Consider the following 25,552-nt stretch of genomic DNA (forward strand, 5'->3'; position numbering starts at 1 on the left):
CCAGGCGTGTCTCACCGCTGTTGCCACCCTTCCGGGTGGTGCCCCCAACGCCGACATCATCGGCCACACCTCCACGGGCGCTTGGACCGGGAGCGTGTACGACGCAACCAATGACGCCTCCAGCGACGCCAGCCCTCGAACGTCGAACGCCACTCCGACGCCGGCTACGGGACCCACACCACGCCACATCCGCACTGAACCAGACGTGAGCACGAACGCCAACCACTCTCAATAGAACGCTAGTGGCAGTGTTACCGGTTCGTGTGTACTGATAGTTTTTGTATCTTGTGTGTTAGTTTTGTTAGGTTTGTGTGCTGTTGTTCGTGTCGCGTGGGTGGTATTAAATGTGCATCTGTGTGGGTACACCTGTCGCCTATTCCATTCTTTCGGCCAGAGTGTTCTCCGGAGGAGATCCGTGACAGTTAGCGCATTTTAAAAGGCTAAGACAAACTGCCCTGCCTGCTTCTCTCTTTCCCTCTATTGTCTTTTATTACGCTCAAGTTTCTATAGCCTTCAAAGGTTTGGGAGTCTGACTATATGACTTTGTGGAGAGGGAGGGTACAAAGTTGCGCTTATTTTCTTGTAGTCAACAAACAGTCCACCTGGGGCAAAAGAGACGGACAGGACAAGTGTGGGGTCAGCAAGGATGGAAGCACGGCCAAGTTGGTAATTCATGACATAATATGAGAACTGGGCAGAAGATGACAAATCTGAAAAGAAAGATCAACACTGCGCTGTTTGTATTACCTTCATGTCTCACACTTTGCTCATTTGTGCAGGGACACATCCACTGAGTACTTATTTATGTGCTCAGATAGCTGATTTTTCAAGTGCACTTTAGTGGAGATGTCACTTTGCTGGCAGGTCACAGTAATGTGCCTATTATCTTATTGTGATAACAATTATATAGATGCTGTAGGTGCAGTTCTGCCATCAGCATCACCATCGCCGTGATGTTCTATATAAAGTGCAAGGGCGATAACACTGTTGCAGTGCGTCTTCCATTGTGTGCAAGGCACCGGGGGGAGGGCCGGCATTCTACTCTGGCAGCAACTGTGTATGGCGTGGTTGCGTGGTCTTTATCTTCAAAGTGATCTGCATTGGGGGCAGAGTCTAGGCACAGCGGCGGCTCGTACCTTTGTGCATGCTTTGTGTTCTTGGCGCTCAGTTTGCATTGAAGCGGCAGACAGCACGAAGGTCACTTCGCTCACTGCTTGCTGCTGCCACATTTGCTCATGCCAGTGCTTTGACACCGAGTGTGATGTGTTCATGTTTGCTGTGTGCGCTGACACCATGCTTGTTTATTTAGTTAGCAAGCGAATGTTTAAGGATGATACAGCCGATAAAAGTACTATATTACTTTGTATGGCTGTCTGCTAATTTGTTATTGCAATCGATGCTTTGCCTTTCGGGCGAAACCGCAACATTTTTGTTGTTGTTATTAATTAGATGTCTTAATAACTAATTAGCCATAAAAATGCGCAGATTGCACAATGTACTTCCAGGAACACTGTCAAGCACCCACAACATTTGGGCAGCGGCTGTTTGCAGAATTTGTCTGGATAGATGTGCAGAAACTGAATGTCAGTTCCGTCCTGGCCACTATGTTAGGTTTAGCAACGTTATGAGGTCTCAGAAAAGAAAAAAAAAATGAGCCATGAAATTCGATAAAGCAGCCAAAAACTAGCCGACCTAAGCCACAGGGGGGGGGGGAGAAGTAGCCAGGCAGGTATTCAAGCCATAAATGAGCCATGGTGATGCACATATATGTTTGGCGCGCGTGGCAAATTTCATTCGGATTTTTGCCCATAAGCATGTTGTTTGTTTAGTCTGCATTACCTGCTTATGTATTGCGTATTATTTCTTTAACAGAGATGCAAAAGCGGTTTTTGAAATAACTATAGTGCATCTGTCCTTGCCACTGGAATCTATATAGTCACGCTCTCGAGAACACGGGCACTTTTGATCACAATTGAGTCCCATCCAGATGAGCTTTTCAAACACAATGGAATATAATCGCTCGGACACGTTCAGCAATCAGGATCGAGTTTCTTTAACTTCCCAACCTTGAGGGCGGCGATGACAGTCCATACGATTGTGAGTGAGCACATTGTTGAATTCTGCTACATTCTACAACTTGTTGAATTCTTACTTGATCCTCGCACAAGGTATAAACAATCAGTCGCAAGTTCGACATAATTTTCCTTTACTTTTCCAAAGCATTCGATCCCGTATCCAACCGGAAATTGATCTACAAGCTTGAGCATTTAATAGGTGACAGGCCTGTCACACAATGGATGAGCAATTATTTAACTGACCATTACCAAATTGTCCAACTCAGTGGACGCACCTCCAGTATTAACCCCGTAGTATCTGGCATCCTCGAAGCATATGTGCTGGCACCATTTTTATTTTTGCTATTGATCAATAACATAAGTAACCAAAGTGAAGTACAAATGAGACTATTTACAGATGACTGTGTGCTCTACCACGAAATTAAACATTGATCCAACTAGATCAAACTAAACAATGCCTTAAATGTTTTTCAGTGGTGTCATGATTGGAACATGATCATTGAGTGGTCAAAAAAACATAAATATTTCTTTTTTTTCACATAGTCATTGTATAATGTACGCATGATCTTGTTTACTTGTATTTTCTACATCATGCTTGCTCTTTTCTTGTTATATTCGCTTTTGTCATACATTGGATCATCATGTAAGCCGAACATGCTTAGGAGCAAAAGCCCCTGTCAGGCCATATGGCCTTTAGCTCTTGTTTCCTCTTTCTGTAATGAAGAAAAAAAATAAACTTCAAACTTCAACTTCAACAACAAAGACAGTTTCTATATCTGTTACAGAGAAAAAAGTTCCGCATAAGTTCACTTACGGTTCTGGTAGCATTGCGCTACAAACTGTTACTGAATACCAATATCTGGGCATCATTATCACATCCGTCTTAAACTGGACAACACACATTCAATATGTAGCAAAAAAAGCCGTGAAAAAGCTCTTTTTCCTTAAACATGCCTTGAATAACTTGCCTCCCAGAATAAAGCTACTGGCTTACGTCTTGCTTATACGTCCGATATTAGAATATGCTAACATTGCATGGTTTCCCTTTATAGCTATCAATGCAGCCACACTCAAAAGTGTGCAATCAAAAGCTGTGCAATTTATCTATAGCTGATACAGAAGCACATATTCACCTACTGAACTTAAGCTTTGCACAGGGCTCTACCTTCTATCTAGCCGATCGGAGCTACATCGCTTGAAGTTCCTTACTTCTCACAATTCATTTAAGATTAACTCCGAAGGCTTCATCAATATAAGACACTCCAAAATCTCCAGTCACAAACACCCTCTCACTCTTGAGAAATTCTTTTGCAATAGCAACACTTTTTACTTTTGCTTTTTTCCCCAAGCAGTATGTGAATGGAATGCACTAGACACCTCAGCTGCAATGCAGCCGGCACTCCAGAAATTTGTAGAGCTTGCCGAGCTGACAATAATGCCACCAAATTGATGTGATTTGTAATGATAAATGGGTTATATATGCTTTCTATTGTATAGCTGGTATTTACAAATTTGTTTGTTTGATTTGCTTGATTGTATCATGCTTGTATCATGCCCTTAGTATGACATGCTTGATGGTTAGATATTTGACAAGCTTAGACATGCTTGATTTGTACCCTTAGCATTGTATAACTGCTTATCAATCAATAACTGCGATATCTTGAATTCTTGCTTCTTTAAGTGCACCCATCCCTTTAAAAATGCCATTTGGAGTTGACAGTATACTGAAATCATTCTGATCGTACATAATCGCAATAAGGTGACCGCGTGACAGGGGCATTAAACTTAGCTAGGCCCCAAAACATCGAAAGTAAGTTTAAATTAAGCAGTTGCATTGTAAGCTCGTTCTCTCCTTGGCACACCTTTCAGCAGCACATTAAATGATGCCCCGGAAGAAAAAAATAAACTGTTCAAATAAATAACATCGAACAGAATCAGCCGGGCTTGTTGCTGCTGACGCGAACTGAAATGCTCATGAATCAAAAAGTGGGAAAGTGGGAAATGGAAAGTGGGAAAAATACCACTTAACAAATGCATTCTAGCCATTGCAAGAGGCAATTGCATGCGAGAGTGGGCGATTTTTAGTGCCACTACTCCGTTTGCCACTGGAATCGTCAATTGCCCGTGTGCGTCACTGCCTCTGCGCTCTCCTTTCTAGTTCACTGTAACAGAGTGCTTATGAAGGAACCCACACTCCACCATGTTATTCAGTGTGACTATAAAAAGCACCCTTTCTATTGTGGCAGTATTGCATTTTAACATTCTTGAAAACGGAAATACTAAGTATTTTGTTAGAGTATGTGCTATTGGTATAGTGTCAAACTAGAAATTGGAATGGAGGGAAGCAGCAGGGGAGGGAGCAGAGAAAAGGTAATGTGATGCTTACAGCACATAGCTGGTGTTCTATTAGAGTAACAGTGTGGGGTTCTAAGAGAAAGGAAGCACAGTTGCTGACAGCAGAGAATTGCATGATGCAACGAGATTTGGAAATCTGCAGGCATAGGATGGAATTGGCTGGCGCAAGAGAGGGGTAGGTGTAGATCACTGAGAAAGACCTTTGACGGGCTGTGTACATATAATAGATTGATGATGAATCAATAGAGCAGGTGCAGTTTTTTTTTGCAGAACTTGTTCCTGGGCTAGTCAGTGCACAAGGTGTTGACAAGAAGGGTTGTGGCTGGTGCAGCGTAGCCTAAGTTTCTTTTGTGCCAATAGGCCAATTTAACTAACAAGAAAGGTTACAAGATGAAATGCTACTTTCTTTTTCTTATGATTGCCTGTATTGCCTTTTCGTGGTACAGCTCCGCAATCATGGCCACAAAATGACCTTCTTTGTCTGTGTCTGCTTCAAGAATTTATAGGTTCTTTCTCTTGAGAAAAGGAAACTGCCTTTCTTGCAGTGAAATAATAAAGTTAATAGAGCTAAATAAATAAATAAAAAGTTACCTCGTCTTGTCTTCTTCAGGATACTTGAAGTTCCCTCTAGCCCATTCGCATTCCCCCAAACTACCACGTCACGCTGTTTAAATTAATTTTTCATGCTACTGCTTAGTAGAGTGGATGCCCTATTCAACAGATGCACTTCTGTAATTTTGGTGGCAAAGCTTCTGAAAGGAAAAAAAGTGTTTGCCCTGTCACCATTCTTGTGTTCCTCTTGTTAACACTACTGTTATTGCTTGCAGCTTTCTTAGTTTACATGCTCTAAAAAGAAGTTGGATTGACACCAAAGTAGCCAACCTTGGCAACAGTGCTTCCCTGTGCCAAGTCTGTGTGGTGTACCTGTTCAGGGTCGTCCTCCGTCAGACACTTCTGTTCAAGAGGTGGACGTGCCATCAGCTGAGGACGTGACTGAAGCTTCAACCGCTGCTGACCTGCTAGGTCCCGAGTTGGGTGCCCTGGCTGAGGACTGGGACAATCATGCCTGGCGGCAGCAAGAGAAGCATGTGTTTGTCCTTAGCGACGCAGGGAAGCCAATCTACTGTCGGCATGGCAGTGAGGAACAGCTTGCTGCGCTTGCAGGAGTCATGCAGGCGCTTGTCTCATGCATTGCACTTTCTGGAGACCAGGTTTGTTGACTTTTTAATTTCTTAGCATTCTTAGGGTACTTCACGCACTTTCTGGGGGCTATCTATCTATGTATGTTTGTATCTAACTATTTTCCCGCCTACCTGGGTCACTGGGTAGTTATTGGTGTAATGCGTAGCATATCGGGCAGCTGTGCTGTGGTAACGAGGTTCGAAACCAAACATCGGACCAACTTGGGTCGTTGATTATGTGGCAGTGGGTATGTAGGGGCCACTCTTCAACGAACCTCTTTCACGCCAACATGGGTCACTCTAGACGTGGGACTGGGTAGGTACCACGGTTCTAAGAAACTCTTTGACGCTGACTTGGAGCACTGGGTATGTACTACTTGGTCTGTGCTGGTCTTTAGTGTGTAAAGGGATGTATTCAACAGTTCAGCAGGTAGGGCCAAGCGTAAGCTGGCATTCAAGTGACACAGAGTAGGAACAGCTGGAAGCCCAAGTTCACACTTGTGCCAAGCACCGGCAATCCAACTGGCCCAGTGGCTGCACTGCAGGCATCAAATGTATGATTTGACTGGCCTTGTCCGTGCATTTTTTTATTTTCATTGCAATTACCCTTGGTGCAAAAGCAGAGCCATCCTGGCGATCTATGACATGGGAATGAGTGGGTCGTAGTATTGTTTCGGGAGGCGAACATGAACAACATCCCATCCATGGCGGCGCAAGTTAGATGTTTGTGTTTGATGCGTTTCTCAGCATTTGCATGCACCAGTGGGTCGTGAATTTCGGAGGCCATGTGCAGGTTTCGCGGTAGCGGTGCTAGATGGCTCCGAGTGTTCTTAGGGAAGTGAAAAAGAGGAGTCTCGCTGCAGTACATGCCTCATACATAATTCGTTTCGACGATGGCAATACTTTGTGTCGCTGTATTGATTCAGTGCTGATGCATTACTGTCAACAGTCATTGAAAGATGGTCTCTGCTGCATATATTTTAATACAATTTTTGTCTATTTGAAGTGCACCAATTGCGGAAGTATTGTGTCATACATCTGTCATTTGACTCTGGTAATTCAGCCTGCGCAAAGTTTGTATGGCCTTTTCTCAAGTGGATCTGTGACGGTGGCTATGGCTTCAGCGAAGCACCAGGTATTAGGCTCAGTTCTTGGCTGTCATGGTCACATCAGAATGTGACCACGATTACGAGGGGTGTTCTCAAAGTAAAACCATAGACTACAGTGTCTCTTGTAACCTGGGTGTTGCTTCAGGATGTTAAACCAAATTAGTCATCGTTTTATAACTTCCTCCGCAATGTGACCAGGTGCGGTACGTTCGGGCAGGTCGTCTGCGACTGGCTTTCCTGTTGCGGCTGCCACTCATCCTGGTGGCGGCCACCAGCCTGCCTCTCTCTCTGCAGCAGTTGCAGGCACAGCTTGTCTACGTCCATGCTCAGGTGGGATCACACTCACTCACTGTTTCCTATTTGTAGTACAACCCCTGAAATGCCGTCTTGTAAGTGCAGCGTGACACAAAACAAAGAACTAGAAAGGATTTGTTTTTGCCTTATTGCACACAAAGATACGCAAGAACACTCAAAAGCTAAAAAAAATTCCAGCTTTCCCAATGAGCTTTATTCAATTGATAAAAGTTCTTTTATACTGCCATTATATAGTATGTACTGAACCACTTTCAGAAATGAGATACAAGATGGGGAAAAAAGAACTAATGTGCCTCATAGCCCTGGTGCATTCGGACATAAAAGCTTGTTAAATGATTGTCGCTATATAGAGATATAACTTTGTGATAGAAGCAAGATTAAGGGTTCACAGAAAGATAGAGATGTAAAGCTATCAATTGTAGGAGAAGAATAGAAGCTTGAGGCTGAAGCCAACATTTTGACAAGAAAATTTGTCCTTGTGAGGTCAACAACTGCTTTCCTTGGCAGTAATTAATATGGCCCCGAGACGAGAAGCATAACCACCCACTTTGTTTTGTTTATACAGTGCAGACCACTTATAATGTAACCGCTTTTAGCGTGGGACCTGTTATGCTTGTTGTTTTTTTTACCACTGATATATCTCCCATAGAACTCAATGTATAGGCGGACCACTTATTTTGTAGGCGTGTGAAGCAGAATACCAGTTATAGTGCGGTTCCTTTAAGCGTGCGACCATGAAATTGGCGCACGGAGCATGGCCTTTTCTCGGAGGCATTGAGCATGGCCCGCATGGTTGCCGGGCTTGCAAATGCACGCGCGTGGAGACCAGCGGCGAAAAGCGAAACAAAAAGGAGAAGTGTGGGAGACCTTAGAGGAAGGAGGGCAAACTTTAGAGAAAGGAGGGCGAGTGTTTTTGTCACTATAGCAGCGTCCAACCAGGGTGCGCGGAGTGCGGGGTAGAAGCGAGAGCGGCGACAGCGCACTCCTTTTTTTTTTTTTTCAGTCTCTTTGTTGCATTTGGTGTGTGCACGTCGTGATCTCGTTGTGCCGTAGTTGTCGTAGTGGTCAACACCGACGACGTGTGGTCCGGCCTCGTTGAAAGCAAGTTTGTTTCCACCACAGACACCTTCCAAGAATATGTAGATGCCAGTGAGTCGGAGCTTCCTGTCTGTGAGGAAGCAAGCACGGATGATACGATCGTTGTAGCGGTGCGCTGTAGCATGAAGCTTGCAACCGAAGACGAGTCGGACGACGATGTCAACCAGGTGCTAGACCCAGATGTCTCGTGCAAAGACGCTTTAGAATACCTCAGCAAAGTGAAGATGTACTGCGTGAAGAACAGTTTGAGTGAAAAAGCGCTTCAGTGCTTAAACCTTGTAGAGGACAAATTGTTCGAAGCGCTGTCAAAAAAAATCTCCAGACGAAAGTAACAGCGTTCTTCCGCTGATGCCGCACTTGTCAGGAGAATTTGGGTTCTGTGCTGTGTTGCGATTGTGTTGCATGTGTGTATAAGTGAAATATGTAATAAATTGTGTTTGAAAGGTGGGTGGTCCATTTGGCATGGGCAAAAGCCGGAAAAAGTATGCATTGATTTTAACGTGGTACCGTTTATAGTGCGGATTTTTACAACTCCCGCGACTTACATTATAAGCGTTCTACAATGTAGTGCAATATAATTTTCCTTCTTGGGACCAAGAAATTGAGGAAACGAAGGGGTCAGGTGGGTTATAGGCCAGATTAGTTTTGGCCACTTGTGGGCATCCTAAAATGCCATCCGTGGTATTCAGTTTGGGTACCCCTGCCTTACCTCATCCAATGTTCAGCTTCCCTGCACTATGGCTTGCTGCACAGATCCTGTCTGTGGTGACGGCCAGCCAGCTGGAACGGGTGTTCAACCGGCGGTGCAACTTTGACCTGCGGCGGCTGCTGGCTGGGTCCGAGCGTTTCCTTGACTCCTTGTGCGACCTGATGGATCGCGATCCAAGCTTCCTGCTCGGCGCCGTCCGCTGTCTGCCCCTGGCACCTGCCCTGCGCGACCAGATCACCCAAGCCATGCTCAAGCACTGTGCCAAGCACAAGGCAAGTGGGGGCACAGGCCGGGCATTCTTGTCTCTATACTTCATGCAGTGCTGTGAATGCTATGGATCATGTCAGCCAATCAGGAAAGAAGAGCACTTAAGTGCAGAAAGAAAAGAAACAAATTAAGTGATCACTATAGAAAAATACTAAGGGCCAGGAGCATGAAATTTTGCAGCAAGGTTGAGCAGTCTTTCTAGAGAGAGAGCGTAAACTTTTATTTCAAATCAACAAGATTTGAGTCCGCCGTCTTTTTAGTGGGTCTGGGCACCCGCCGCGGACGCGGTTCCGAGACCTTGTCTCGAAGCGGCTTCCTCGGCTCGCTGGACGGCCCAGAGTTGTGCTGTCAGGTCAGAGCTGAGCAGTGCGGTCATCCAGCGTGACTGGAGGCTGGCGGTGGAAGAGACGGAGGGGTCGGCACTGCCCGACTTGTTTGTTAGGTCCCGACACTCCCATAACATATGATTTAGTGTGGCAACCTCGCCACACGATGTGCATCTGTTTGTAGTGTACATGTCTGGATACATGGCGTGCATGAGTCTGGGGTTTCTGTAAGAGTCTGCTTGTAATTGTCTGAAGTGTACTGCTTGCGTCCTGTCTAACCTAGCATGAAGGAATGGGTATATGCGTCTTTGTAATTGGTAGTGTGCCGTGATGTCGTGAAAACTGGTCATACGATCCTCCCGTGCCCAGACGTTTGCAGTACCCCGCGGGGGCTCTTCCTCTGATGCTGCTCGGTGAGTGAGGCCTCGAGCAATGCCGTGAGCCGCTTCGTTGGGGGTGTTCATTCCAGCATGTGCCGGGATCCATAGCAAATGCCTTCGGTTATCAACGTCGGCCTCTCCCTGGTGTATGGGATGTCGCTGGAGTATCTGATACGCCTCTTGCGAGATGCGCCCATTTGCAAAATTGCGAATTGCCATTTGCGAGTCGCAGATCACGTAAGTAGCTGTGGTTTGTGTGAGGGCCAGTGCTATGGCCGCTTCCTCTGCCGCTTCGGCATGTGCCGTGTTCACGGTGACGCTCGTGAGGTGGTTGCCTCGGTGGCTAGTAACTGCCGCCACGAAACCCTTCCTGTCTTGATAGCGGGCTGCGTCGGTGAAGACCGCCTCCTTGTCGTTAGAGCATCCTAGTCATTTTTACATACATGTTGCTGATGCCATTAGAAACAATTTGGCAGACAGTTAAGTACACCAAGATAGCACCCACATGCCATCGCAAGAGAGGAACATGCATCAAGCAGCCAGCATGACGGGGGGAAGAGGGAAGGATTTGGTTCATGCCTGCACATGCAAAATTAGGATGAACTCTTTAGGCCCATTTTTCCCAAGTGAGCATTTAAGTGAGTATAGAAGTCATGAAATGTGATGTAGAGAATCTGGATTCAAATTTTTGAAGGCAAATAAACAAAATATTAATTTGTCTGTAGCATCCCTTTAATAGCTGATAGTTGAGTGTGTGTGAATCAATTTTTTTTTGTTCAAAATGAAGTGAATAGTAATTGCTGGCAAATAATTTCAAAACAAATAGTTCATGTAGTTGTGGGATATGCATAAAACATTGACTTAAGAGCCAGATGTTGACAAATGTAAGACAAATTGGTTCTTTGCTTGCACAAAACGAAACAGGTCCTTCTGTAGAGTCACTTTGTTTTCAAAGTGCTGTTATTAAAATATTTTCATGAAAAAATTCGAATTCCACATTTTTCAGACTCCAGCTGCACAGAAAAATCATTTGCAGGCTCTTGCTCACTATTGTGCTTCAGTCTAAAGTAAAATGTTGTGGTAGTTGAGGTTACGAGAGCGCATTGTGTTTGACCGTCGTGCACCATCGCAATGCTGTGAAGTACGACACTGATTTTCGCAGCGCTTGGTATACAGCTTGATGCTTTATGTCTGTGTGCAAGCTTAATGTGTTTTATTCTGCAAGTGCACGGATGAAACTTTTTTTTTTAATTTAGCAGTAAAATTGGGGTGCAGGTTATGCAAATTTCAATGTAAGGTGTGGCTTGACGGTAGCACAAGTTTCACCTCAAAGTGTGGTTTTGTGGCACCGCACTGCCGTGACACCACCTCTGGGCAACCAGAGTCGCTGGCTGAGGATGCAGTGTGGACGATTCGTGCATCCACGAATAGAGACTGCTGTAATGGAGATTGGGCATTGTATGCAGTTAGTTCCATGTTTTATATGCGCAGTTTTTTTTTTCCTTTTCGAGGTGTCGTAATTGGGGGTGCAGCTAATTAGCAGAAGAAATATGTATGTTCGTTTGTTTCGAATACTTCAAATTGAGGATCCATGAATACTGAAATTTGAGCCGCAGTGAGCATCAAATACAGTAGCATAATATTCGATTGATCATTTGAAAGAGTAAAATATTTGCACAAGCCTACTGTCAAGTCTGCTGCATTTTCCGAGAATGCCTAGTGGTCATGACTCAAGACTGAACACAGTTAAACCTGCCTATACCGAACCTCTGTACAACAAATTCCTCGATACTCCGGAGTTTTTCTATTCCCCACCATTACCCCATAGAAGCACATGTATTTGGGACCTCTATGTAACAAAGTGGAAGTGGGAGACACCTTGGAAATAACAAATTCGCCCCGCTGACCACTTAGTGATCTTGCTGCGAATTTTGTTGTTTTAGTGCGAGCAGCAGCCACATGCACCTCCTGCAGTGACTCTGTCGCTGCCGGAGCGCGAAGTGGTGTCATCGGTGTCATTTCGCTTGGCATGCACGTAACCCCAGTGACAGCGAGACTTTCGCAGAGTGCCTCGCCGCCGGCTCAGGAAGGGACAATGCGGACGACGCTGGTCTGTGTGTGTCTGTGTGCGCATCGAGGCACCCCTTGTTTCCCTTGAGCCAGCAACGAGATTCTTGCTGCCGTGGCCGTCTCCTTTCTCCCTCACTTCAAACCTCATCCTGCTGCTCGTTCTAACGTTGCTGCCCCTTGCTTGTTTCTGCCAGCTACGGCAGCGTCCCAGTAACACCACTGTTTGGTTGCGGCACTTCACTTTGTTAGCCTGACAGTAGGGGGCGCTACTAGAAGAAAAGGAGCTGTAGCTTTCCATGTCCTGTGAGTGGTGGTGCCTTTCTGTCTCTTCTCTTCGTCATCATGTCGTTTGCTCCTCGTTATTGACGCTGTGCATGCGTGCAAGTTGGCTCCAGTGTCCATGCATCCAGTCACCTCGTCCAGTTTTATTCTTCAGGCCTGCCCGATTTCACCGAAGCTTGGGTTTCACTGTGCGCGTATGGAACAACCCCAGATGATGTGCAGCTGTGCAATTTTTTGTGTGCGGATGACTGCGCCGTCAATACTGAAGAGATGCCGGATGAAGCACTGGTGGAAAGTGTCCGATATCGCAGTGATGCAGACGGATCTTCGGAGGTCGATTCATCATGTTCTTTGCCTTCTGCGAAAGAAGTGCTGGATGCCATTGACGTTTTGCACTGCGTCGCGAACTTCCTAGAAGATTCATATCATATTGACCGCAAATAAAGATGGGGACAGCAGAAGAGAACACAAAAACACCTCGTGCGCTGGAAGCCCAGCGGGGAACCGCTGGGCCTCCAGTTTCCTCGTGTTGTTTTTGTGTTCTCTTCCATTGGCCCCGTCTTTATTTGCGGTCAATATTATATGCAGTGAACACCAACTAGGCCAAACTGAAGTTCTTCTGTTGCTAGAAGATGATTGAGCAGCATTGTGTTCCTTGATGTCTTGCAAGCTTTGCCGTCTCACACGGACAAGCAGCAGAGCAAAATAACAGTTTTTTGTCCCTAAATAAATGTGCTTTACGTGAAGTCTACCTCCAGTTCCCCCTTTGTTTAATTTACGCTTATTCATTTTTTTGTGAACGATTAAGGAATGGAACAGTTTGCCGGCGCCTGTTTTGCAGTCGAGTAGCATTAAAATCTTTGAGGAACGCGTTAAAAACCTTTTATGAAATTGAATCTTAGTAGTGCCGCGCAAACATTGGTCACACTATGTATTCTAGAAATACATGCAATAGTGTTTCTTTTATGCTGCTTCCAATATCACTGTCACAATGTTAGAAACATGTATTTCTTAGCCAAACTATTGTATTTCGTTATTTGTTTTGCACTGTATTTCCAACATTCATTGCTTCATGTCCTATTTACGTTTGTAAAGTGTTTACATTTTTTACGCTATGTGCAAACTTGCTGTACCCACCCTGTTACGGCCAAGACGGCCAACAGTATTTGAAAAATAAATAAAGAAATTTGTGCATTTAGTTTTCTGATTTTCATGCCAAAACTGCATATAATGATAACCTCCCTGTAATGAAAATTTTCGAGCATTTGTCAATTTCGTTGTATCCAGGTTTAACTGTACATTTCGTTGTCCATACTTGAGCCGTAGTACAAGGAACTGATGTCTTATTTACACATGTGAGAAAGGGTCCATGACATCAGCTTGCTGTACTTGCAACTGAGTTTTATCAGGAGCTTGTGAACAACTATGTATGTAATTAAGTTAAGATTCTTATGTGCGCAAGTAGTACAACAGAAAGCATTATGAAATTCAAGCAGCAAGCCGCTGTACAAAAGTTCTGAAAGACAAGAAAACCTCATGCATAGAAATTTTGTTAGCGGCTTCCAAGAAAATGGCGAGTCCCATGCTGTGTTGATGTGGTCTCTTTTTCCTTTGTGTTGTGTCAGACTTTTGTGTTGCAGGTCACAGTACGCATTACAGCTGACTGTGCATTTGTCGATTCTGTTACATGTTGTACTCTGTTTTCCAATAATGAAAAAAAAAAATACTGCAGGAACCTCTGTACAACTTCTTATGCAGTCATGCTTGATAGCCACATTGAATTCTCACACTGTGCAGAAGTTGGTGTTTGGCCTTCTGGTGGCAGAACAGCAGCTGGTGGCATTGGTGGGCATGCGAAAGTACCAGTTGCACCACGTCGACCTGCACCTTTTGCTGAACCTTGTGCACGCCTCCGAGTCGTTCAAGACGGCCGAGGCCTGGACGCCCGTCTGCTTGCCCAAGTTTGACCCCAGGTGATCATTATTTTCACTAACCCCCTTCTATTCACTCCTCCATGCTTTATATGAAGCACTGGACTTCATGGCACTAACTGGAGCATTAACTCCATCTTACCAAATTCATGCTGTGCAGCAAAAAATACAATTCATGTCACATAGCCACAGATGAGAAGCAGAAGTGTTGTCCCACTGCCTGCAAGATTAGTGACTAAAAATGGGCAGCTATCTTCATTATCTGTGAAATGCTGGCAGTTTTCATTCCCGATTGGCTAACACAGGTCACAGTATCTGTGGCACTGCATAGAGTTGATGAGACAGAATACAGTAGATTTCCGTTAATTTTACTTCGGTTAATCCTTTTTTTTTCACAGTGGAGCTGTTTAGTAATCGCAATGTCCGTTGACCATGGTTGTTGTTATTGTCGGTGTGTGCGTCTGTCATGCCAGATGAAGGTTCCCCGCTGGGCTGACAGATGGTGCCACTGCCACACTGAGCGTCCAAAAGGGGGTGCACTGCTCTGAACGAGCCTAGTGTCTCTGTATATGCTCCCGCAGGGAGCAGAGTTGCACAGAGGTCCGCCAGTATGTTCCAGCTATCCAGTTAAGCCACTCCTTGCACGCACAAGAGGCAAATGCCATGCGGTGTTCTATTTGCTTTTTGTCTGCTGGTCACGAGCTACATGCGCCATTTTGGAAGCACTGAGCAAGATGGCACTTCTTAATGTTGCTATGCTCGAACCATTGGTGTAGCGGGAATGGGGTAGGGTTCCAACCCCCCGAAATTTTGTTTGTATGTGCGTACATTCGAACCTTGATATATCAAACAGCGCTGTAATTGCGAAAAAGTTTGATATAGCTGGTTTTCGATATATAAAATCACATAAGAAATGTGTCAAAAACTTCTGCAAATCAGTTAATGAACCAATTTGCAAACAGAGATTGTTGTTCGGAGCGTGCATTTGGTTGCCTAGGCCGCGCTGACTTCGTCGGCCGGGAACGCGCAGTCAATTTCCACACGCAATCAGCCTAGGCAACGCCTCCTCTAATTATAAAAGGCGTTGGCCTAAGCTGCACCGACTTTGTTAGCCGCGTGAAGACTGCGTGGCCTAGGCCAATCATGCATGGTGCAACTTAACGCGTGCTCCAAACGATCCCCGATCGTGCCTTAATCGCGGCACAGTAAATACTCACTTGAAGCTTCACACAAAGTATTTATTTATTTGGCTGAAAGCACTGCAGCAGTGTAGCTTGCTTCTTATTGGCAGCCGCGTGCTTAAACACAGAGTCCTCAACATAGTCTAAACGATCCAGAAGCGATAGGCCAATGCCTCACATTGCGCCGCAGTCGCTGCATAGAAGGGCCAAAGCAGCTACAGCACCAGTTGAAGTTGGGAGCAGAGCAACATCAACGCTTGCAGGATCAACCTCGGCAGCGTCTTGGTTTGGCCGCTACTTGTGCTGCGATCTCCACGTCCATCAGTCGAAGCCTTTTGAAACACTCTCAATAACAAAGTATTAAGTGGCGTATGCCAAGGCGTCTATGAGTGTGCCCAGTGAGCATATGCTGTCGCGCGTCATACGCAAATGTATATATAGGGGGTAGGACCCCTCTCAAACCCGCGAAATAAAATCCTGATTACGCGCATGGCTCGAACAGCTCAAAAGTTTGCGTGCAAACACAAACTTTTGCAAACACGCTGTACCTTGCAACAAAAAGAGGTGCAATGTTTTCCAGCATGCATATCAAGTTTCCTCACTGAGGCCGGAAGACAAGAAATCTTTTAAAGGGTGTTTAAAGATAACTTCACACACATAAGGTGGACAATTATGGAAGGGCACATTGGCTGCCGAAACCAGCCGATTAATGATAGTTGCCAAGAGAACTATCGTGCTTGCAGTTGTGTCAGGGACCGTTAACAGAGCATCATCACTAACCATCGTTCACAGCAGCTACACGTTTTCTATATATGCTCTGCTGACACATAGATTTCAACGCATTTGAAATGTTCACTTGCGCACATTTTATGCAAAGCTTATTTTTACGATTCATTGATAACTAATACTAACCAGCTGCTTCGTAGCAGCAAACCTTCAAGTGGAAAAGGATTCAAGATGCAGGGGCTTCTAGATCAAATTTATTTCGTACAAGGGAATGGATGACCACTGGCTTCTGGTAGAAGGGCAAGAGTGCTGGTTCTTGGAGCCTTGGGGGGTAGAATTCAAAGCAACTGGAAAGGCAACAAGCTATTACGAATAACAGCATGTTGTTTTTCTTACACTAATCTAATAAAATGTTAATAATAATATTTGGGGTTTTACGTGCCAAAACCACTTTCTGATTATGAGGCACGCATAATAAAATGTTGAAAAAGGTGAAGCAATGATGTCACACCAATCATGTCTGCACCAGTCATGTATAAGCTTCCAGCATGTAATCATATTTAACAGCAGTTTGGTCTTATCTTATACAGTAAAACCTCATTAATTTGGATTTCACGGGACTGGAAAAAATGTCCAAATCAACTGAATTTCGAATTATTGAGGGTACCAAGAGAAAAAATAAATACTTACTACATTGACGTGCTTTTATTCACTGAATGAATCGGCATATCCAGTTTCTATTTGCCACAAGAGCAGTGCAGAAGCTTCAGTTTTGGTCATCTCGTGACTGATTGTCTTGCTCAGAACCAAGGCCTTGTGAGTTCCTTCACAGTGCGGCTGCGGTGCAAGACCCATGTCTTGATCCAAGGCATATGCTTTTCACTACCGCACGCAAATCTCGATTACATTTTCGCCAGTGAGCTGGTCGGCAACAGATCATATGTCCATCGCGATGTAGCCGATGAGTTGGATACCAGCATGTGGGCCACTGTAGAATCGTTCTCCATCATCGAGAGCATCCGCCGTGTTTGTGACATCGCAAGCGATTTTCAGTGAGTCAAATGAAAACAAAACTCCTGCTTGCCGCAGCAGCTGTGGATGGAACCATGGTTGCTATCAACACGATCATGGAGGGTGATTACACAGTTCTGAAGGCATGTGACCAACACGGTGTCATGCATGGCGGTAAATGCAAGAATAAAGTCCCAAATATGGACAAAGCATTTCGACGTTCCCATGTGCATGAATGCCCATGTCTTTACACCTGATGACAGTGGCGATGCGGACTTCGCAGGTTGGTTTTGGTTGGATGCCGGTGCCACTGTTACTTTTTTGTATTGCACATTTATGGTGCTTAGTGCTTGGTGCACTCTGACAGTCGTCCGAATTAACTAGAGTTTGACGACATTTAACTTATGCAGACACTAGCTGGGACCAGAGGACAAGTGCAAACTATCCTATTTTCTGAATTAACGAAGTTTTACTGTATGTATCTAGTGCACTTAGGTGGAAGAGCTGTTTGGTTTACAAATAAGCTTGGGCTAGTCAGGTGCTGCTTATTATAAGGGTACTCTGGAGTACAAATAATAAAAAATTGTTTGCAGTTTTAATGGGAAGCATTCTTTACCTTATTCCGGGCACCTTGCAAAAGGTGGGTAGATGGGCTCCTGTCTTGCCTCACTTTAATGAAAAGAAAATATTGTGTGACTGATGGTGGAAACAAGCCTCTTATGTTGAGCACAGCAGCCCAGTGCTCTAACTATTAGACCACTATCGCACGCATGCTTCTCTCATTCCAAAGGCAGCTCTTTGAAACACTCGACCTGTGTGCCACGTGCCATTTTCTCGTCTTCTTTCCATGGGACACTTCGTGCTTTGGGGTGCAGTGTTAGACTCCACTATCTCCGGGACTGGCCCACTTTTGCCAACACTTTCCTCATAGTAGTTTACGCTACGTAGAAACTGCACAATGTTGTACCGACTTCATGATTGCACAACTTGATGATCTATCATTTATTCACAGGAGTACAAATGCCATCGTTGATTTAACATACACCACGTGACGTGCAATTGTATAACACATAGTCGCTGATGACACCACAATTAATGTTTCTCTTGCTTACGCTCGTCCTCTACCCATGTACACTCGCCAACTGTTAGATAGAACACCGATAACCCGGACATGCTCGGTAATTCAGACAGATTTGCGCCACTGCCAGTGTCCCCATAGACTTAAGTGTAAAGACGTCCGTTAGTTCGGATGCTAGACGATCATCCCTTGGTTGCAGCACCACACCTCACAAATTTAACTGCAAGTGCCAATCTTGGAAGCTTTGCCTGAATTGTGAGGTTGCATCAACATTGCAATCATCAGCGCTCTGCTGGCTCCAACAAGTCTTTCTCTTGAAGTTATCAACAGCCTGCATTCTATGGCATCAACGGTGCCCTCGCAGTCCGACTCCGAATAAGTCTTGAATCGCAGTCCGAATGAGCCCAACTCCACAACTGAAGAGCCTGAACTGCCGCCTACTGCAATGAGATCAAATGCAGTCATCATTGAGGACGGTGTGCCGATTCCTGCCACCGAACACTTTGCAGACGTCGACAATGTGGTGTCGTCGTGTGCCAAGCTGAACGATGATGAAACAATTGAGCAAGTTCTGACGCCGTCAAACAGCGACTCTAACTCGGATGGTGATGATTTCTTAAAAAAAACATTGTTTTATGCATTCAAGCACAAAAGTAACTGGAACGCCAGTGCCTTTGTCTGCAGAGTTCGAGAATATTTCGAAACTGGGGTCATCCTTAGAATTCATTCCACGTGGATCCACCTTGCGAACTCCACGGCTAGAATTTCTAAACTGCAATATGGGCCATAAGATTAGTCGTTAAAAAGTTAATCAGTGAATTCTTGTTAATTAGTCAATAATGCATTTTTTTTTTCAAGTAGTGTCTGTCCGTCGCTTCGAGTAAACCACCTCATGATCTAGAATTGTGCTACCTGCTACAGGCAACCCTTAAGAACTTTTTAAAGTGTTCGCTGAAACATCCTGTACAGAACAAAAGGTAACACAAAATACTATCCATGATTAGTGGATGATTCCGTACAGGCATTGATAATTTCAGTAATATATATATCACTAGGACTACATATGCGCTCAGTCGTACGCACGGCAAAGTGCGTACGCAGCCTTCGTGCCCTGTTTTAGAAGTAATCTGCCGCATGGTGTGCAGAGAGTGGGCGGATCAAGAGTGGGCGGGTCTCATCTTCAAAGTGATCTACGATGTTTGCAGAGTGCGCGTAATGCAGGTAGCTTCGTATGCACTGTGCTTTCAACGTTTCGTTCGCGTTGAAGTGAAAGATGCATGAAGGGCATTCGCTTGCTGCTGCCGCAATCCCTTACTCCAGCATTTTGACAGTGAGTTTCTGCACTCATCGAGTGATATGTTCACGTTTACCTCTGTGTGCACGACACCGTGCTTGTCAATTTAGTTAAAACACGTTGGCGGGCTAGTTGGTTTGAATCCATAATAGAATGTGTAAGCGCAACTGAACAAGGATGTGGAAAGAAGCGGGCACACGAAGAAAGCGCTGTCTCTGTGTGTCTGTTTCTTACTACATCCTTGTTCAGTCACGCTTCCACATTCTGTCATTGTTAATTTAGTTAGTAAGCGAATGTTGACAAGTTTATACGGCCGCTAGAACTACCGTCCTTACTTCACACAACTATCTACTAATTTGCGATCACAATCGGTGCTTCGTCTTTTGGGCAAAACTGCAAATTCTTTCATTCTTAAGGACACCAGCCTTTTTGTTGTCCCTGGGCATGTGGCATTTCACGATTTATTTTTTAATATAGTCAATCCGAGATATATTGAACTCGAAGGGGATCGTAATGTGGTATATCAATAATTTGCAACAAAAGACTCCATACATCTCGGACAGCCTTCTGAGATGCGGGAATTTACTGATTTGTTTCTCCAAGCCCGCGTTAAATACAATAAACCTCGTTGATACGTTTTGTAAACAATGCGAGAAAAACGTACTATTGGAAGTACTATTGGAATGCATCATGTAACCGCGCAAATGACAACGGACGAAGAAGGAAACACACAGGACAGGCGTGTGTTTCCTTCTTCGTCCGTTGTCGTTTGTGCGGTTACATGATGCATTTTAATATCGACCACCAACTAGCCCGCCTCTTCTGTTAAAAAACGTACTAACCTGGAAAACGTACAATCCGAAGTAACTAAAAAAATTGACTTACTCAACTATTGTTGACATCTACGTAATGCAAAGCATTGCGCAGATCGTTGTGGCATGAGACGCCAAAACACGTTTTGTTGTTTTCCTATTGCATGGTGTTTTAAGAGAGTGACGGGAAACTGAAACGAAATCGAGCTGATGGGCGACGCCGGATGCCTCCAAACTGAAACATGATGCCCACACCGCGCCGCCTGCGGCAGGGAAGGGCGGTGCGTTTGGATTATTGCCTACTAAAAGCATGCAGTATGTTACCAACGGTACTACACGCCACACGCTGTAATACAGATAGGTGAAGATGCTTATTGCAGTAGGTTTGGTGGCAATAGCTGTGAATGGGGCGTGCGATGACCTGGACGGAGATTTGCTGGTACCGGAATAAGAGACTGTGTGCGCCATCGTTTTTACATGGGATAGGTGACTATATACCGTTCCTGATCGCGCACACTTGGCGCCTTTTCTTGTTTGCATGGGATCTAGCGGCTGGAAAACATATACGATCACAGTCTGCAGCAAGAAATGGCAGCGCATTTGGGTCATCGCCAATTAAAAGTCTGCTCTACGCTTGTGACGGCACCACACGCTGTGAAGCAGATAAGCGAAGATGCTTATCGCAATAGGACTGGCGATGATAGCTGTGAATGCCGCGTGCGACGACCCCGAGAAGATTTGCTGGTGCTGAAATGAGAAACTGAGTGCGTGCCAGTGTTTTCATGTGAGACGGGCATGCCAGTATTACAGTGAAGGTATATACTGTTCTCGATGACGTGCACCTCGCGCATTTTCTTGTTTACATGGGATCGAGTAGCCAGAAAACGTATACAATCACAGTTTAGTGACGTAGTGAATGTTGGCGCCAAAAAATTGTGCTTTCTGGGAACGTATGAACTGGTAAAAAACGAGCGTAACTCAATGGGGTCATTTTTTATGTTCTTAATCGTGAACGTTGGCGCCAGGAAAATGTACGTAACAGGAACATATCAACGAGCTCCTACTTTACATAGAGATTACTTTCTCTTCTGCTTTTTTCGCAAGTCAGTTACACTTCAATCTTTGATTAACTGATTGCAGCACTAACCTTAAATGCCCACATTGCCTGGCCATGTAGCACTTCATGCACGTTTCTCTTCAGGGCAAACTAAAAATGAGCACAGTGTGGAAGCAAGTCAGCCTGTACAGATATGCACCCTACCCGCCATCAGTGCACTTGCAAATGTGCACTCAATCAGCGCATTCAAATGTGCCCGGCCAGGTGTGTCTGTTATAATACGCTGTTGCCCTTTAAACAGCCAATACCCACAGGGTGGTAATGAAGCAACTAAGCAGGCACTGTTATATTCGAAAGTGTATTTCCATCTACGCAACAGCCGAGCCCATTCCCTCTGATGTGTCCCTGTGAGCACGAAAGGAACGCATTGAACACAAGCAATGTATATGCCTGCAATTTGTACAATAAGCCTTTTGTGCCACTGCCTGGATATCTTTTCCATAAAGTGTAGATGTGGTGCGCGGAGGTTTTTTAAAATCCAAGTTGTAATTTGTGCAAAATTTGTCCAAGTAGGGCTTGGGGTCAGATTCATTTTGGCTGCTTGCGGAACCCCTAAATGCCGTTCACAGAAACCACTAGACAATCTCAGTGTTGCGGGCATCTCTAGTTCGGCATCTCATGCAAGGAGCCACTAAGTGAGAAAGGTTGTGTGCCATTCACACTTTCTAGTGGAATGCGCATTTCAAACCGGAACTGTGGGAGACCTTTTGTTATTCTCTTTGCTATAATGATTGGTTGCAGGTAGCATGCTTCACTGCATTACACTACCATGCTATAGTGCCTAGAATATACTTGCTAGTGTGGCAAGCGGAAGGGTCTGCCAATGTGAGGAGATAGCCACACCAGGATGCACTAGTTGCTGCCTTAGAACTTTGACACCAGGGGCGCTGTGCATCGTTAAGGTGTCCGTGGCTCCAGCGTGCTGCGGTTGCATCAGTCGCTTTGTTCAAGTGCGCAGTATTCTTTGTTTTTGTGTGCTGTAATTTGAGCTCATGCAAGTGGAAGTTACATTGACTAATGGGGCAGAACACGAAACATCAGGGCAAAGAGGAGACATGTTTCATGTAGACATGGAGACGTGTTTCAAAAGTAGACACTATTCATGTGCATGCTTTTGCAACGTTTAGGTTATTTTTATTTGTATTCTCTTTTTTCGTTATGTATCGAGCCCTGCAAAATTCTTTTTTGCAAGACACAGGGCCATGCAGTGAAGCCTCCTTCAATCTTTTTACACAATTTGTGAAATAAAAATACCCCATCGAATTGAAATAATGGTGCCGTCTTATTCAGGAAAAAAAGCTCTACAAACTGAGTGAAAAAAAAATTTCCAGTAAATTTGGTACAATTTCTTTCTTTTCTCACGGTAGGGAAAGGGTTAAAAATGGCCGTAAGGATCCAGTTGACCGACTTCACTCCGCAGGATGCTATGCATGCATGCTGCACTCGTGATTGAGGAGCACGATCGCAGTAAACTGGATCGTGATTCAAATTGTTGTGAGGCACTTTCATCCAGGATGACTTATTGTGATCAATGTTAAACAAACCTTTCGTGTTTGTTTCCAGTGGCGTTCTAAGTTAGATCAGATTGAATTTGGAGCATTCAACTATAGATAAAATAATAAAAATCAGCCTAGCCCAGTGTTAGTAAGTGTTCAATATTTCATTGGTGTCGGCATGCTATTGAATTTAAGATTTTTTTCAGATAGGGCTTAGCCATTAATTTTATGTTTCCCACCAGTAAAGCTTTTAGTCAAAGGGCTGTCAAGGCAAGGACCCGCCGTGGTTGCTTTGTGGCTATGGTGTTGGGCTGCTAAGCATGAGGCTGCGGGATCGAATCTCAGCCACGATGGCCACATTTCAATGGGGGTGAAATGTGAAAACACCCGTGTGTTTAGGTTTAGGTACACATTAAAGAACCCCAGGTGGTCCAAATTCCCGAAGACCCCCACTACGGCATGCCTTATAATCAGATCATGGTTTTCGAATGTCAAACCCCATAATTTACTTTTTTTTTGTCTAAGTAAAGAGAAAGACAGGTTTCGTAGTAAAAAGCGTAGCACATCTGTACTTCCAACGCAGGTCCATGCCACGAATGCACACAGCTGCACCTTAGGAATTGGCAGTGCTGCCGTGTGGCAGCTGGGGGAAGGCATCACCGCGGTGACCACGTGAGCGAGCACTTTAGGCACACTAGCCAGTATATTCCAGGCGCTATAGCTATGTTGTGGTGAAGCTTACTTAAGCAGGCCTTTGATTATTGTGGAGCACAAATAAGAACTTTGCTGCACGAGCCATCCAAAGCTTGAGACTCGCATCTTCCTCATTTTTTCCTCCAAGGCATGTACTGCCCTCCAGGTTCAATGCCTTGTCTAACAGCATCTGCCGAAACAGTGCTGTTTCGTTGGCATAAATATTTCAGATGATGCAATAAGTGATCATTGTTCATTAGGCGAAGCACACTTGCAGGGGAACAGTGCTGCACAGCGTTCGGTGTGTTGAATGTGGCAGTGAACGGAAGTGCAATATATATGCGTAGTACAGTGCTATTCTTTTGCCTTATATTTCATATTACTAGTTTTCGATCTAAGGAATAATTCGGTATATAATATATGAGTTTGATATATCCAGGATAGTCTGTAGTAGCAAGCTGACCTAATGGCTGAATTGGAAGCTTCGGCAAAAGCGGTGGTTCTGTAGAGCCCCTGAAACAATGTTTCGGTCATGGAACACAACTGGCATGGTAAAGTTTGGAAATGCAAGTGTCTCAGCCTAGGTGGCCGTATAATTACTAACACATACCTATCATATATCCCAATTTTCACACGCAACACAACCTGTAAGTTGTAATAATCTGCTGGTGTCTGACTGAAGAAGTAATTATTACTTAAAATTGCTTACCTATTGAGGGCCTGTTGTCACCCTACATGCTTTAACCGTTTTGTGCCAAGCCTGTAACCACTATTATATTTTCTCAGTTCAGGTTCAGTTTAGGTTTGGGCACGTTCTAAAAATAACGGTTCAGTTCCAGATTCAGTTCCAGATAAAATTCTGGTTCGAGTACAGTTCTTGTTTTGTATTTGAATTCAATTCGACAGCCTGTTCAAAACAGAAACTGCAGTTCTAAAGCTGCTTCGAAGTGGCAGTGTTATTGCTTTAAGAGCTGCTCCAGAACACTTCAGGCTACTTTAATCTCTGATTAAGGTTCCACAGGATTGATAATGAAAGGGTCGCTAACTTTGTAAGGTACAATAAATTATTTCTGGCTGTTGCTGTGGAATTACTGAAGATTGAACAGGATTGCAAGGTCTGAGGGCGGTGTGCCGTTTTTGCGAACAAGTTTAAGCAAATATGACGTGTGCATTAGAATCAAGTAACATATTCAGGAGCAGGCTGGGCATGCATACTCAGACAAATCTTTCAGCCTTTCTGTTGCTTGCAGCTACAATTTATATTGGGAAATCACACTGTAGTATATGTGCGCCTAAATTCTCCTTATGTAGAGGTGAATACTAGGCTTGTATGAATATCAATTTTTGGTTCAAAGTGAAGTTGAAGTGAGCAGTAATTAGTGTTAAATAATTTCTAAGTTAATAGTTCAAGCAGTTGTGGGATTTGCATAAAGTATCCTTGACATAAGAGCCAGATGTTGACAAGTCTAAGAAAAGTTGGTTCTTTGCTTGCAAAAAAGGAAACAGGTTCATCTCTGCAGGTAGTTTATTTTCAAAGTACCGTTATCCACATATGAGTATTTTCATGCAAAAATGAAAGTTCAACATTTCTTACAAGGCTTGCTCATTGTTGCACTTCAGTCCACTGTTCAATTTTGTTGTGGTTGAGGCTGCAAAAGTGTTTTGTGTTCGCCCAACATCGCGATGCTGTGAAATACGACCTCGATTGTGTGACATCAGCAGTTTATGATGTGTTGTGCAAATTCGGGTTGATGCTTTCTGTTAAACATGACCTTAACGAAGCATTCTGTTTCGCAAGTGCACGGACGTAAATTAAAAAAGCAATTTAACAGTGAAATCAGGGTGCAAGTTAGATGCGAATTTCGATTTGAGGTGTGGCCTGACAACAGCTTAAATTTTGTGTCGAGGTGTGCTTTCACGGCACCACGCTGCCAGGACACCACCTTTAGGGCAAAGTTCTCCACCATCAACATTGCCGAAAAAGTGCGAACCAGAGCTGCTGGCCGAAGATATATGACATGGACGATTCGTGCGTCTGCGAATGGA

At 44.5% G+C, this 25,552-nt stretch overlaps 1 protein-coding gene across 2 annotated transcripts in view; it reads left to right on the forward strand.

The window, feature by feature from the left end:
* Positions 1-25,552, forward strand: part of Mon1 (vacuolar fusion protein MON1 homolog) — a 58,889-nt gene that overhangs the window by 2,798 nt on the left and 30,539 nt on the right. For both annotated transcript variants that reach the window (XM_075695034.1, XM_075695035.1), the window contains exons 2-5: positions 5,363-5,641; positions 6,919-7,050; positions 8,887-9,114; positions 13,965-14,140. In XM_075695034.1, the coding sequence (XP_075551149.1) occupies positions 5,363-5,641; positions 6,919-7,050; positions 8,887-9,114; positions 13,965-14,140 (815 nt within the window). The remainder of the gene's footprint in view (positions 1-5,362; positions 5,642-6,918; positions 7,051-8,886; positions 9,115-13,964; positions 14,141-25,552) is intronic.

The sequence above is a fragment of the Dermacentor variabilis genome, chromosome 6 (assembly GCF_050947875.1).
Source record: "Dermacentor variabilis isolate Ectoservices chromosome 6, ASM5094787v1, whole genome shotgun sequence".
Taxonomy (NCBI): Eukaryota; Metazoa; Arthropoda; class Arachnida; order Ixodida; family Ixodidae; genus Dermacentor; species Dermacentor variabilis.